At 40.9% G+C, this 13,988-nt stretch overlaps 1 protein-coding gene across 1 annotated transcript in view; it reads right to left on the minus strand.

Moving 5' to 3' along the window:
- lama4 (laminin, alpha 4) overlaps positions 1-2,922 on the minus strand; it is an 86,410-nt gene extending 83,488 nt beyond the window's left edge. Inside the window, exon 1 of the mRNA XM_057352538.1 lies at positions 2,653-2,922. Within this exon, the coding sequence (XP_057208521.1) occupies positions 2,653-2,748 (96 nt within the window). The 5' untranslated portion in view covers positions 2,749-2,922. The remainder of the gene's footprint in view (positions 1-2,652) is intronic.
- Positions 2,923-13,988: the final 11,066 nt, after the last annotated feature.

Here is a 13,988-nt window from a genome sequence, read left to right on the forward strand (position 1 = left end):
ACTGCCGAGATGCCCAGGGGAGAGTCACTGCAGGAAGGGACCGTCCGCGTCGTAGATTCCAGCAGAAAAATGATCACCAAAGATGGTAAAGAAGCTCATCAGATGCGTAGGCTCTGAAGAACAAAAGGTGAATGAATGAGCACGCCGGCTTCCCTCTTATACCCGGACATCCGGAGAGGAGTCCGGCATGCAAATTTCATTCGACAATTTTCATTGGCCTTTTCTAAATACTCAGAAGATGATAGGTTCTCAAGACAAACCCCATTCTGTCGGTTCGACACAACGTCGAGAGACCGACAGAAAGGGAACTGTCCAATAAGGGACTAAGAGAATTTGTTACAAACCGGATTTTCATGTTCGAATAAAACTTTCTGAAACCTATACGAACGCTGGGGGAGTGTATCAACAACAGAAATTCTACGTCATACGTTCCAACTCGTTTTTTGACAAGTTGACCATGTTAAGCATGAGAAGCCAGCATGAAACACCGTTGCATCCCCCTTTAATGAATTATTGCTGATGACAATAAATTAAAAGCAGAGGTGGGTAGTAACACGCTACATTTACTTCGTTACATTTACTTGAGTAACATTTAGGAAAATATGTACTTTTAAAGTAAAATTAAACGTGGGCAGTTTTACTCTTACTTGAGTATATTTTTAATAGAAAATTTGTACTTTTACTTCGTTACACTGCGTGATGTTCCTTCGTTCCTTCATTTTGAAATATGCATTATAAAATGCATCGTTTATTTCAAGGTTGTCATCCCTTTTTTCTGGGGCATTCCCGAGTGATTGATTCTTTTGAAAGCATTAATTGAACAATGGGCAAAACCGTCTGAATAGGTTCACGAATCAGTTCAAATGATTTGTTCAGTTCGCACTCGCAGCCCGATCTGAATCGTGTGAAGCGGCGGGTTGCTCACTCCTCGTATCTGGAAATGTAAGAAAATGCAGAATACAAAGAATGTCAGATGAATTGGATATGAATCTATATCTATCAAACCAAAACTGCAAATGCGTCATATTGTTTGCCATCATTGATAAATGCGCGCCCGCGCGAGCTGTTGGTCAGACACAGAGAGCACTGCAGATGTTCTAATGCTAGATCATCTTAGGAAATGCTTTGAGTTTAGTTAAGTGCATTGTAAACGCAAAACTCTGCAGGTTCACTTTAGTTTGACATGGTCTATTATTTTAAATAAGCTGTGTGTAGGCTACATTGACATATTGGGACTAAATGAAATTTACAGAAATGCTTGTCTCTTCTGTGTTTGTCTATTCTTCAGTCTCTGTGTGTATATTGCAAAGATATCTTCTTATGATAATAATAATTACAAATATTGATTAAAATATAATATTAAAATTGTGATAATACCGAACTTTCCAGTCTGAATTATAATGGCTTGTTTTTGTGTTGCAAAGTGAAAAATATTTATTTTTGACAAATATTACCTGTTTTTTAATTATTGTTACATATAATTATTAATATTAAATACTATTTTTGTGTATGTTTGGGGGGGGTGGGGTTGGACGTGCTTGAGGTCTTCCTTCTTTTTTTCCTTTAATGGAGATCAACGGTTTTTGGTTACCAACATTTTTCACAATATCTTTTGTGTTTTGCAGAAGAAAACCACGCATGTTCAAAATGACAACAGGGTGAATAAATGATGACAGAATTTTCATTTTGAAAGTGAACTATTCCTTTAAGGAGACCCCTCAAGAGCTATGAGACAACTTGAACACTGCACTGGGGCACCAGCTGGCTTACATTTGCCTCTGACAAGGTTCTGGTGGGGAGTGACACGGTCAGCCATTCAGAACAACAGTATCTACACTCTCGACAGCTGCTTGGGGGAACAATTTTCCAGACCATGACACACACACACACACACACACAAGCACACACACACATTAAACCCCTCTCTCTGTTATCAACAGTTTAGAATTTTCACGGCATATTTAAATTGAACCCAGAACTTCAGTGCAACATTTTTTCTCTTGCGTCACATCCAAACATAGTCCACATATAATAGCCAAAATAGCCAAGCAAAACATTATTTTCCCAAACCAACAGCTCTCTATCTTGCATTTTCAATGGGAACAGCCCAGGAAAAACTAATTCTTAGACGTTGCTCATTCATAACATCAAAGATTTAATAGAGTTAATTTTCCAAGTACCAACTTCGAACTAGATGTTTTTCTCAATAGAAATAAAACAGATTTGATTGAGGTAATATTTAGGATGTATTACAGTTAACAGCAACATGTAAGACTGCATTCTTACTACATTCTTATATATACATATATCTCATAGAATTGTTTGGAGTTCATGTTAAATTCTCTAAAATTGTATTGCTTTTCGGCATCTTGACAAATCTGAGAAACATTGCAAAGGTCTCATCTAAACCAGTAAAGGTAACAATTCCTACTACTTTTATTTTTATTTTTTTAAGTGAAAACTTAAAATTATTTAGGGTTTAAAATCGCATATTAGTAGTAGGCCTAATAAAACAGTTGATTAAATATATATTTTGTGTCTCTGGTTATTTTATGTGAACAGATTAAGAGCTTAGAATTTAGAATTTTGCGCTTTACCAAGTGACATAAATACAAATGTTTGTGTTTTCTTAGCAATAAAAAGAGGACTTACCATGTGAACTGTTTCTAACTGTTGAGAGAAAGCATTGTTCATGACCGCTGACAGGATGCAGAAAATATAGATTGTTCGGATCACCAAAGAGGCCATAATTCCCCTCCGCAGTGACTCTGATTGCCCAAGCAGCGAGTGTGATAATGTTCCCCGCTGTAAGGCTATCTTTCTCACGTCTGCTTCTCCCCTGGATACTTTTTTCCCAACTTCAGCCTCTCCAGGCTGTGCTGCTTTTCTCTCGTTCTCTCGCCTGTGCCCTGCCCAGCTCTGGGTCCTGTAAGACAAACTCTGGACTTCCTCCCTCCCTCACACACCCCAGCCCCCCCTTCACTCACACAGACTTCCCCCACAAGATCTTGCACGAAAATCAAATCCAGCTGAGAGCAAGTTAGTGTAAAGAATCCAAAGACCTTAAAAAATGTGGAGTATAACTGCTGCTCTTTTAATCCTATGTAAATGTAATATTGCCAGACTGTCAGAGATCAGGATTGATTGACACTTTAACCTTTGACCTTGACAGTCGCCCTCCCCCTTTCTCTTGTCTGTCTCTTAACCTTTTGAAAGTAATGGAAACACCATGCTGCCCTTCACACAAACACACATATATATCAACAAAAATGATTATTTACTCGCCCTAATGTTGTTCTGAACTTTTGAATTGTTATTGTTTCTATTTTAAAGAATATTTTCTTGTACTTTCATCATTAAGTGCATTGCTGTAAACTGAGATTTGATTTGCTTCCACGAACATTTCAGTTATTGTCAAGTCAGTCTGCAAAAGAGTCATGGGAGTTTATTATTTCTGTGTTTCAGTCGTGACATCTCTGTTGCTATCAGCTTTTATGTCTATGTGTGAAACTCCCAAGCGCCAGAAAGAGGCATAGCCAGCGTTTTGCCCATGTTTTTACACGTGACATTTGAACGGCCCTAACATTTCTATGAGAAAACAGTTGTCAAACATTAGGCTGTGTTCACATTTGACTTATTTTTTGAGGCTGCCAGCTTTTTGGCACTTTTTTTAAACACCACCACCGGAGCTCAGTCAGAGCTCAGTCTTTTGAAGTTGAAAAAATGTTTTCTGAAAAAATGCCCTACGTCAAGCGCCCTTTTCACAGCTGACCAATGAAAAGCGAGTAGCGAGAGCTGTCGTTTCCATTATCCAATGGGCACCAGGGGCCCATGTGGGCTTAGGGCTCAAGCAAGGGGAAGAACATTTCCGAGCTTCTCTGGCCCGCACACACGTCTCTTGATTTAGTAACTTTTATGAGCCCTTTAGTGGCTGTTGTTCAGAAGAAGCGAGAAATATAGCGACTTCTTGGATCAACCTTAGCTTTCATTTAGTGGGAAAATCTCGCCAGTGCTGCCCCGTGAGCACGAGACCTCTCTTTCCCGGCGAATTCGTCACTCTGTGCAGTGAGCGGCAGGGAGAAGCAGCACATCACTTCACCATACACCAGGCGACTCCTGAATGAAATGAGTACAAAATGGCCTGTCACTGTATCGACTGTTTGGATTAGGGATGTGCGAGACTAATTGACTAGTCGTTTAAACGGTACAGCTCCTTCTATTCGACACTGAAAACAACAGTCGATTACACGGAGAAGCAGCACATCACTTCACCGTACAGCAGGTGACTCCTAAAACAAGTCCTGAACGGCCTGTCACTGTTATCGACCATTTGGATATATAAACATGAACACAATAAATTTGTAAATATGCACATGGTTACCAGACAGAGGCTGTATGAAAAAATATAGCCAAAATCACTGCTTTTTGAGGTGAGTTGTTAGATAATGTCACGTCATAAGTCAGAACTGACAACAGAATTGGAAAATATGTAATAAAATATGCCGTTATTGTTGTTAATATAATGTATGAGTTAGAATACCCTCGTGGTTGTCTTAAATCTCAAAAGGTAGGAGTTTTTTCTACATGTAGGCCTATTTGGTGGTGTTTCCTTGCCAATTATGAATGTTATATTGATATAATGATGATCAGGTGCCTTACTTTACCAATATTTTGTGAATTGTTTTACATACACACAAATATTATGATGTCGTAATAAAGAAGTATACTTATGCTATTTGTTAATGCCGTTTAACACATTACTCGCTTACATAAGAACGTGCGTCGCGAGGTTGTCATGGTCCCACATGTTTAATGTGGAGAGGAGCATGGTATTGTTTTGTTTTGATGCGTCATGCATTCTCTCCGGTGTCTTGTCTCTTGGTCCCGCCCCCTTGTTTCTCCATTAGCGTCCCATTAGTGTTTCATTCCCCTCACCTGCCCCGTGTAATCTTCCCGTTAGTTTCCCTTAGTATTTGATTCCCGTCACCTGCCCGCAGAGCCGTTTCTTGCTATATGCGGACAATGCGGCTGCATAGGGCCCCGCAGCCACCAGGGGCCCCCAAACTGCAAGTTCAGCCTCATATTTTATTATATTTTGGAGAATTAAAAGTACCTGTCCTTATTTGCATGTATTGCATGCATTCATTTGCAAAGCATGTAAGTGTTCATGGGGTAATCAGGTCAAAATCACCTTTGGGCTGGGCTGTCACGTGGTAAGTGACGTCTGCCGACAGGTCTGACGGGATGATTGACAGCCGCCCACCTTCCACTGAAGTGATGAGAATAACGGTAGACGCTAATTACAATGTCATCGAAACGTACTTATGCGTCTGGTGCAGAGAAACGCAAAAAGAAGAAAATCGATGAAGAAAAACGATCACAGGATAAAGGTAAGGCATTTGATGTGGGTGGAGGGGGACACATAATGCCAACTTTTGAACAAGTTAGTTTGCTATTTTTGTCATGCTGGCTAGCTCAGCTAGCCTCAGATAAATGTTAGCTACCTCAGCTAACGGCTATGATTGTTTGTTTGTATATAAATAAAGTCAGCTTTATCCAGAGTTTGCTTTACAAAAAGGCTCAAATAAATGTGTCTCAAGCATAGACCTGTACTACTATTTTATAAATAAAACCAATTATTATCAGACTGATTATTGTTACTTTTAGTAGTAGTAGTAGTAGTAGTAGCAGTATAGCAGTGGATTATTCATATAGCACTATGAATTTTAAATGATCACTGTGCTATGAAATATTATCCAATTCTTTGCTATATTGTATTTTTATTTACTGTGGTTTGGTTACTGGACAAATCTGCTGACTTAGTTGAATTCCCCTTGCCAAATTTATTAGAATATATATTGTGACAACGTAGTTTACTAATTTGAACAAACCTGTACATTTAAAGTGTCCTGTACTGCACAGGACTGCTAGTTGTCCACTTTGTAATGCACTGCAAGATATATGCAAACATATTCCCTTCATATCATATGGTGCTCATCACTCATTTACCTTCATTTTTATTAATTAACTAGTATAATGTGGAGATAAACACAGAAAAAACTGGTAGATGCTTAAACAGGGACACTGTATATTGTAATGTGTAATATAAAAACAGATTCAGAATGTTTTGCATAGTGCAACACAGCTGCAGTTATATGATATGAATATTTGCTTCTGATTGCTTGGTAACCTAAGGAATGGTGGGTTAAAGCTTTTTTATGTTATGCCACCTCAAAGTTTACATTAAACATTTTTCAAGAACACACTGTATCTGTTGCATTTATTAATGTACTCTAGCCTGCTTTCCTCTTAAAATGTAACAGACTGCTGCATCGTCACAGAATATATGAAAAATTTAGGAATCTCTACCTCAGAGTTTGAAAAAATAGGGGCCCCCAAATAGTATCTCGCATAGGGACCCCAAACAGCTAGAAACGGCCCTGCCTGCCCGTCACATAACTAGTGCAATCATTCCTCGTTAGTGTTTCCCTACTTCTAGCCCCAGTTCCCTTTTTCCCGTGTCGGTTCATTGTATGCCTTTTCCGTTTACCTGCATCGTGTCACCTTGTGGATTACCCTGTTCCTGTTTACCTTGTTCCTGTTTACCATTCCCTAGTCGTGTTTTGTACTTATTATTTTGATTCTTGAACATTGTTTGTTTTGTCCCCCTTGTGGGAAGTTTTAGTTTGTATTCTTGTTTTGTTATTCATGTTTACCCCATCGTGGGTTTTTATTTTATTTAATAAAAGTATTTTTTTAACCCTTAGTCTGTCTTCGCCTGGGTTCTGCCTTACCAAACCTGATAGAGGTACTTGTTACACAAATAAAGTTTAACAAATTGACAAATTTACTGTTACTCTTATAGTATAATCATTGACAAAGCCTGCCTTTTTATTCTTACAAGAGAAATGAAGATGCTTATAAGAAAATATTTGAGAATTGCACTAAAGAACATTCTTCAGAACTTCCTGTAATTTATCCTAAAAGGAACCTTGGGTATAGAGAGATGAATGGCTTAATATATTAACAATGGCATTGACTTTATAAAAGTGAAATTAAAAAACAGTGTAACTGTCACGGTATTCATAAACTTTGAAAAAATATTTTTACTCGGAGACTGCCATTTTTTTCCGTCAAAATCCATGACGTCAAATGGTTGCAACCTAAACCCGTTCTCTTAACGCTACAGCGAAGCACACACGTTTTCCATATATATAAGTAAAATATGAGACGTCAAACATATGATCAGATATATAAATACACAGGGACAGTAGGTGGCAGTATGTCCTATTGACACAAGCCAGCCAGCCTGCCTGCCATAAAAGAAAAATGCGTTCATAAACATCTGTTCAAGGTAAACATGCATTAAATCATAGCTTTAAGCTACCGTCTTCAAGACAGTAAAACTATTTAAGACATCATCATCCACCATTATCATATACTTTATACATTATGAGAATATACTGATAAACACAATAATAAGATGCTTGCTGTTTGGTTATTTATTCTGTATTAGAGCACATGTGGATATTTGCTCCAGTCAGATAATGACCGAGAGAGAGAAGACAATAGGCTACTGATGTTGATAAATCAACATCAAAAAGTCAAAATTAGGATAAAATGCATTTTATAATGGCTAAAAACATTGTGAATTTATTAAATTTGCAATGATTTCGGTTATTAATATGTATATTTGTATTATTTCTGACCAACAATATAAAATGTATGAAAATACACCAAATAACATCTTTATTTTCTTTCTTTATTATTTTAGTTATTTATTAGTAATTTATTATTTATTTATACACAGTATGTATTTTACCCTAGAGTACCTTATATTTGCTGAAGAACTGATTAGTGTGTCTGTGTTCAGTTTGGCTGCCTGTGTGTGCAACCATTTTACATAATCAAAAAGAACATGACGGCCTCCTTAAGTTAAAATTTGTATTACATTTAGGTTTTTTTTAAAGAAATGAAAATATTTGATGTGTTTTTAATGACAAATGCTGGTAGCTTAAGGCTATTACAATGTAATAAGCCACACATATCTCTATACCCTGAGTTCCCTTTAAGAAAGTTATTATATTTTCTCTTAAGAACAGTTTTGTGAATCCGGCCCCAGATTTTTTAGTCAAATCGACCTATAGACAGACTGGCCTATAGACTCTTAATCCAGGCCTGGCAAGGAAAATGATTGGTCGAGCAGAATCGAGCTAGAATGAAATAAAATGGCAGCCGATACTTCAGTTGGAGTATAGTTTTGTATAAAATTAAACTTTATTTTCACTTCCAATAACTTTTGATTACATTTCTAGCGAGAAATTAGTATTGTAGTTTATAAATGTGACTGGTTATTGCAAAGATGCTCTCTTATAATTCAAATAGAATTCCGTTAAGCTGCCTATGAAGCCTGTCACGAATGGTAGAAGAACCCAAGCGCAGGCAACGGCAGCGAAGGGGTTAACAGATATCTTTATTTTACAAAAAACACAAACAAAAACACCCAGAATGGGGAAAACGAAACTAAGAACTATAAATAAAACAAGAGACTTCCCACGAGGGGGCAAAATGAAAACAAGACAAATAAACTAAACTCGAAGACACGACCAAACGTCTTAAATCAATACAAGGCACAAAACTCACAAAACACGAACAGGCAAGGAACAGGAACACGGGTAAGCACACAAACAGGCAAGGAACAGGAACACAACACAATCCAGAACAACGCACGTACACGCACATACATAGTACAATCCACGAGCACAAGACAAAGAAACAAGAGGGTATTTAAAGGGAAGACAAACGAGGGATAACGACACGGGGCAGGTGTGGGTAATCAAACACTTAGGGAAGGATAACGAGGAAACGAGATGGCGGGAACAGAGACGAGACACTGGAAAAACACATGAGAGGTAAAAACATAAACATCTCATGGCCTTCCCACATAAAACCCAAGGACTCTGCCCCGATCCCACCACACGACTAGAATTTCATAAACAAGACGGTGGGACCGTGACAGGCCCCCCCCCTTAATGAACACCTCCAGGTGTTCACCAAGGGGTGACTAACAAGACCTGACAGACTGGACCAAAGACAAAAACCAGACAAACATGGTGAACAAGACAAGGGGCAGACATGACAACAAGACCACAGGACTGGGGTGGGACAACAAAAACAACAAACATGGGAGGGGGGGTGGGGCAAAACAAGGGCCCATAGGGGGCAGTCCATGGGGGTGGGGAATAGTCCCAGTCCCCGGCTGCGCTCGAGGGCGCTGAGTCCTGGGGGACTTAAGATAAGTCCTGGGAGGGACAGTCTTTGACCCTGGGAGTCTCCCAGGGACCGGCTGGAAAGCCGGCTGGACAGGGCTTGACGCCGGCTGGAAGGCCGGCTGGACAGGGCTTGACGCCGGCTGGAAGGCCGGCTGGACAGGACTTGACGCCGGCTGGATGGCCGGCTGGACAGGGCTTGACGCCGGCTGGATGGCCGGCTGGACAGGGCTTGACGCCGGCTGGAAGGCCGGCGGGACAGGCCTTGACGCCGGGTGGATGGCCGGCTGGACAGGGCTTGACGCCGGCTGGATGGCCGGCTGGACAGGGCTTGACGCCGGCTGGATGGCCGGCTGGAAGGCCGGCTGGATGGCCGGCTGGGACGCCGGCTGGGACGCCGGCTGGATGACCGGCTGGGACGCCGGCTGGATCACCGGACTGGACGCCGGCTGGATCACCGGACTGGACGCAGGACTGGACAACGGCCTGGACACATGACTAGACACCGGGCTGGACGCAGGCTGCACCGGCATCTGCTTCCCCCTCCTCGGCTTCTTCTTCCTGGACCGGCCCACAGGACATGTGGCCGGTTGCAGGGAAGCGGTGGGAGGCCCGAGATACTCCGCACCGGAGGAGTCGGACGGGGAGTCCCACGACTCCCTTCGTCTCCGCCGGCCACGGGTGTCGCTGGGTGGTGCAGCAGAGTGCCCCGAGGCAGATGGATCGGAGGGACCCAAGGTAATGGTGTCAATGTTAAGGACACGTTCCTCCGGAATCACCTCCAGACGGGTCGGAGAGGCAAGACGTGCTGAGGCCCCTGGCGGATCCCGGTAGTTAGCGTAACATACGAGATTTCCAAAACCCAGGGGTCTCAGCATCCGCATCTCCGACCGGGAGAGTGGTTCCGCAAGACAGCCATTGACCATCACCTTGAGCTCCTCCTCCCCAAAGCAGCCTCGCTCTGCTACATCCAGGAACTGATTGGCGAACACCCAGATGTTAGTGTCTCCCTGGCGGAGGGAAAGGAGGCGGTGGGTCTCCCTAGCCCGGCTCCCCATGTCCACAGAGCTGCCTGCTGGGCTCAGTAGGGGCTCGTGGATTCTGTCACGAATGGTAGAAGAACCCAAGCGCAGGCAACGGCAGCGAAGGGGTTAACAGATATCTTTATTTTACAAAAAACACAAACACCCACAATGGGGAAAACGAAACTAAGAACTATAAATAAAACAAGAGACTTCCCACGAGGGGGCAAAATGAAAACAAGACAAATAAACTAAACTCGAAGACACGACCAAACGTCTTAAATCAATACAAGGCACAAAACTCACAAACACAACACAACACAACACAACACAACACAACACAACACAACACAACACAACACAACACAACACAACACAACACAACACAACACAACACAACCCAGAACAACGCACATACATAGTACAATCCACGAGCACAAGACAAAGAAACAAGAGGGTATTTAAAGGGAAGACAAACGAGGGATAACGACACGGGGCAGGTGTGGGTAATCAAACACTTAGGGAAGGATAACGAGGAAACGAGATGGCGGGAACAGAGACGAGACACTGGAAAAACACATGAGAGGTAAAAACATAAACATCTCATGGCCTTCCCACATAAAACCCAAGGACTCTGCCCCGATCCCACCACACGACTAGAATTTCATAAACAAGACGGTGGGACCGTGACAGAAGCCTGTCTGAATCTGTTTTCTGAGCTGCCTTCGTGCACAAATGCTACCTTCAAAGTCATTGCCGGCTGCTATTTGTAACCATGCTACAAACTTTTTTTTTACTAAAAAAGTGCCATTGTCAACTTTTTCTTGTTAAAAAAAGAAGTCAAAAGAAGTACCCTTAAACAATTACCTACTTACCGCACTCACTCTTTTACAGTCTGAAGTACGCTTGTTTAGACAAGGTCGGGCCGAGTAGCAAAACAACCTTGTAGCCAATCAGCAGTAAGGTGTACAGTGCACAGGACGGACATTAGTTGAGCCGAGCACTGACGAAAGTGAAACATGGGGGTAGGTGTGTGTCTGTTTTGGTGATTTGAACATCAGCAACAGCTAAGAGAAATCGGACACCACGCCTTTAAGGTCCAAGTGAAATAATAAATTGCAATGCCTATTTTTTCATGAAATATTGCAGCGTTTATTGTAAATAGTTTATCAATGTGGGTCATTCTCTTTTTAAAAATCATGTGCCCTCATAATCTTTAGTTAAAATCTGAATATGCACTTCCGTCCTGTAATGACTATCCATCTTAGATGACGTATGTTAGACGGCTTGGGTGGAGCATACGTAAACTTCTGTCAGTCTGCTGCCAGTTCTATTTCAAATTTCAACGGCTGTTTTTATGTATCCAATAAAACCGCAGAGAAAGACGAAAGCCACGCCCACTATTTTTCTCTTCAAAATTCCATTTCACTCGGAAATGCGTCGAAATATGGAAGTAAAAACAATCGCAACTTCTGGTTCACAAGGAATTTAAAGTGGACCTCAACCTCGGCTTCTGCCAATAGCAAATCCCGCCTTCTTTCATTTGATTGGACAGTAATCCTTGCCTTCATTCACTTTTTTTCCTCACTTGAGGAATACATAATAAATTAAACTCCATTCCGTGTTTTGGCTACATTCTTGACTTCCACACTACTGCTTCCTCAAATTCATTCCACCTGGCTCATTCAGAGTCCATATACATAAATTTTATTCTGTTTCGACAAAGCAAGTTAAACAAAGTAATGTTGTTCATTATAGCCAGCCTAGAGTGTAAATTATTATATTGATTAAAATTATTAAAAGGATGCCAACTAATTGGGACAATAAAGACCTCCCTACCACCCCTAACCTTAGCATACGCTTTATTATTAAACGCCTGTTAGCCATTTTCCAAATAATTTCTTCCTTTTGTTAAAAAGAAATGCCTGTACAATCTGATATGTGATGTGAAATATAGAAGATAAATATAGAAGTTCGGCAAAAGGTGGATTCGAACTTGCGTTGACATGTAGCATCAAAACTACTTGTCAGACATCTAACTCACTACACCAATGATGTTGCAAATTTGTGTTGTTTTTACCCACTCATTTTTTTATGCTTCCGACTCCCATGTGTAGACCAGATATGAGATCAGTCATCTAGTCATTTTCGATAGTATTTTACGGCCATGAATAAAACTTTGATGCGGGCCCCCCCCGGTCCCATATGCACCTGCATACCCAGACCCTAAGCCGCTGGTCTTAGATGACAAATAAACAGCTCAGAAAATTCCTGTTTATTGTTAGATAGCACATGCTTATTCAAGTCTACCTCACTCTGACAATAACAAACTAAATGGAAATGATTAGGTAATATATTATGTCCTAAAACTGTGCAATTTGATAGGAAATGTATGCAGAATTGTAATTGTATAATCACATAATCCTAGTCAATGGAAAGTTTTTATACAGTTTTAAGGAAAGAGCTTTTGGACAAATGTAGGGACATAAGAATAAACCTAATTGCTCATTTCCACCGAGTGGTACGGCTCGGGACGGTTCAGTATGGTATGGTTCGGGACTGCAAATCTTGATCCGTCTTGCGCTTCAACTGCCAACAGTACCCTTACTTGATAGAATGGTGTATGCCGGAAAGTGGTGCTTGTAGCATGTGCAAGTGATGATTCTCTGTCGACCAATCAACATTCCCCACTGAGTCTAGATCCACCCTTTCAGTACTGGATTACTGTACTAGGTACCCTAACGAAAGGGTCACAAAAACGTGGAAGAAGAAATCAAAAATAAGATTGTGGAAGGTGTGTATTAAGGGCCATTACCGAGAGCGGTTTTTGCTTTCCCAGTGTAGGTCCGCCTCTCTCTGTGTCTACTCTGTTCAGTGAGTGGCAGGAAGAAGCAGCACATTCAGTTCAGACCACACTGATGGGTAGATAAGTTGAATGTTTCAGTCCAGTACCGCCCCTGCTTCATTCTACACAATTTTGTTCTGCAATAAACTACTATTTGTACTATTTTTATCTATGCAACATATATTTTAACTTGAAATTGAATTACACCTTGAAATGTAAATGCTTTCCTGTTTTGAGTGCAATGTGCACGGCTGGTAAGACAAAAAGCCAGGGAAAATAAGAAAACCTCAGATCATCCATTGGCATTACTCCTAGTGAACTGTAAAGTAGTTGACAATATTTGTCAAATATCTACTTAAATTTTGTAAATCTGCTTGTGTTGTTGTTGCTAGGCTTTATGGTCACTGGGGTCTTTTTTTCTGAAGCACATAGACAGTATATGTCTGTTTACACTGTGCGAACTTCCTGTCTGTCTTTACAATATTCTAGTCTATTCTATTAACAGATCTGTGACTTTATTCCTGCGTTCCGCACACCTGGAACATCAGGAAATGACAAATCTATAGCTGAATGTGATACTTAAAGCTTAATATATTGCCTGTAGGTACAGTTTTTAGGACCAAACAGACAAACAATGGACTTCTACTGTAGAACTGAAATTAATTTTAATTATCACACACTTATCACCTCCAGCTGCCCTGCCAAGACAGAACTCGTGTTTCCGGCACACCCCACGGTGCAACACGATCTCACCATCCAACTTGGCAATACTACAATCACTCTTTCCAAAACAGCCAGGAACCTCGGAGTCATATATGATGAACAGCTGTCCTTCAATGATCACATTCCAAA

This window comes from Triplophysa rosa, linkage group LG15, assembly GCF_024868665.1.
Source record: "Triplophysa rosa linkage group LG15, Trosa_1v2, whole genome shotgun sequence".
Taxonomy (NCBI): Eukaryota; Metazoa; Chordata; class Actinopteri; order Cypriniformes; family Nemacheilidae; genus Triplophysa; species Triplophysa rosa.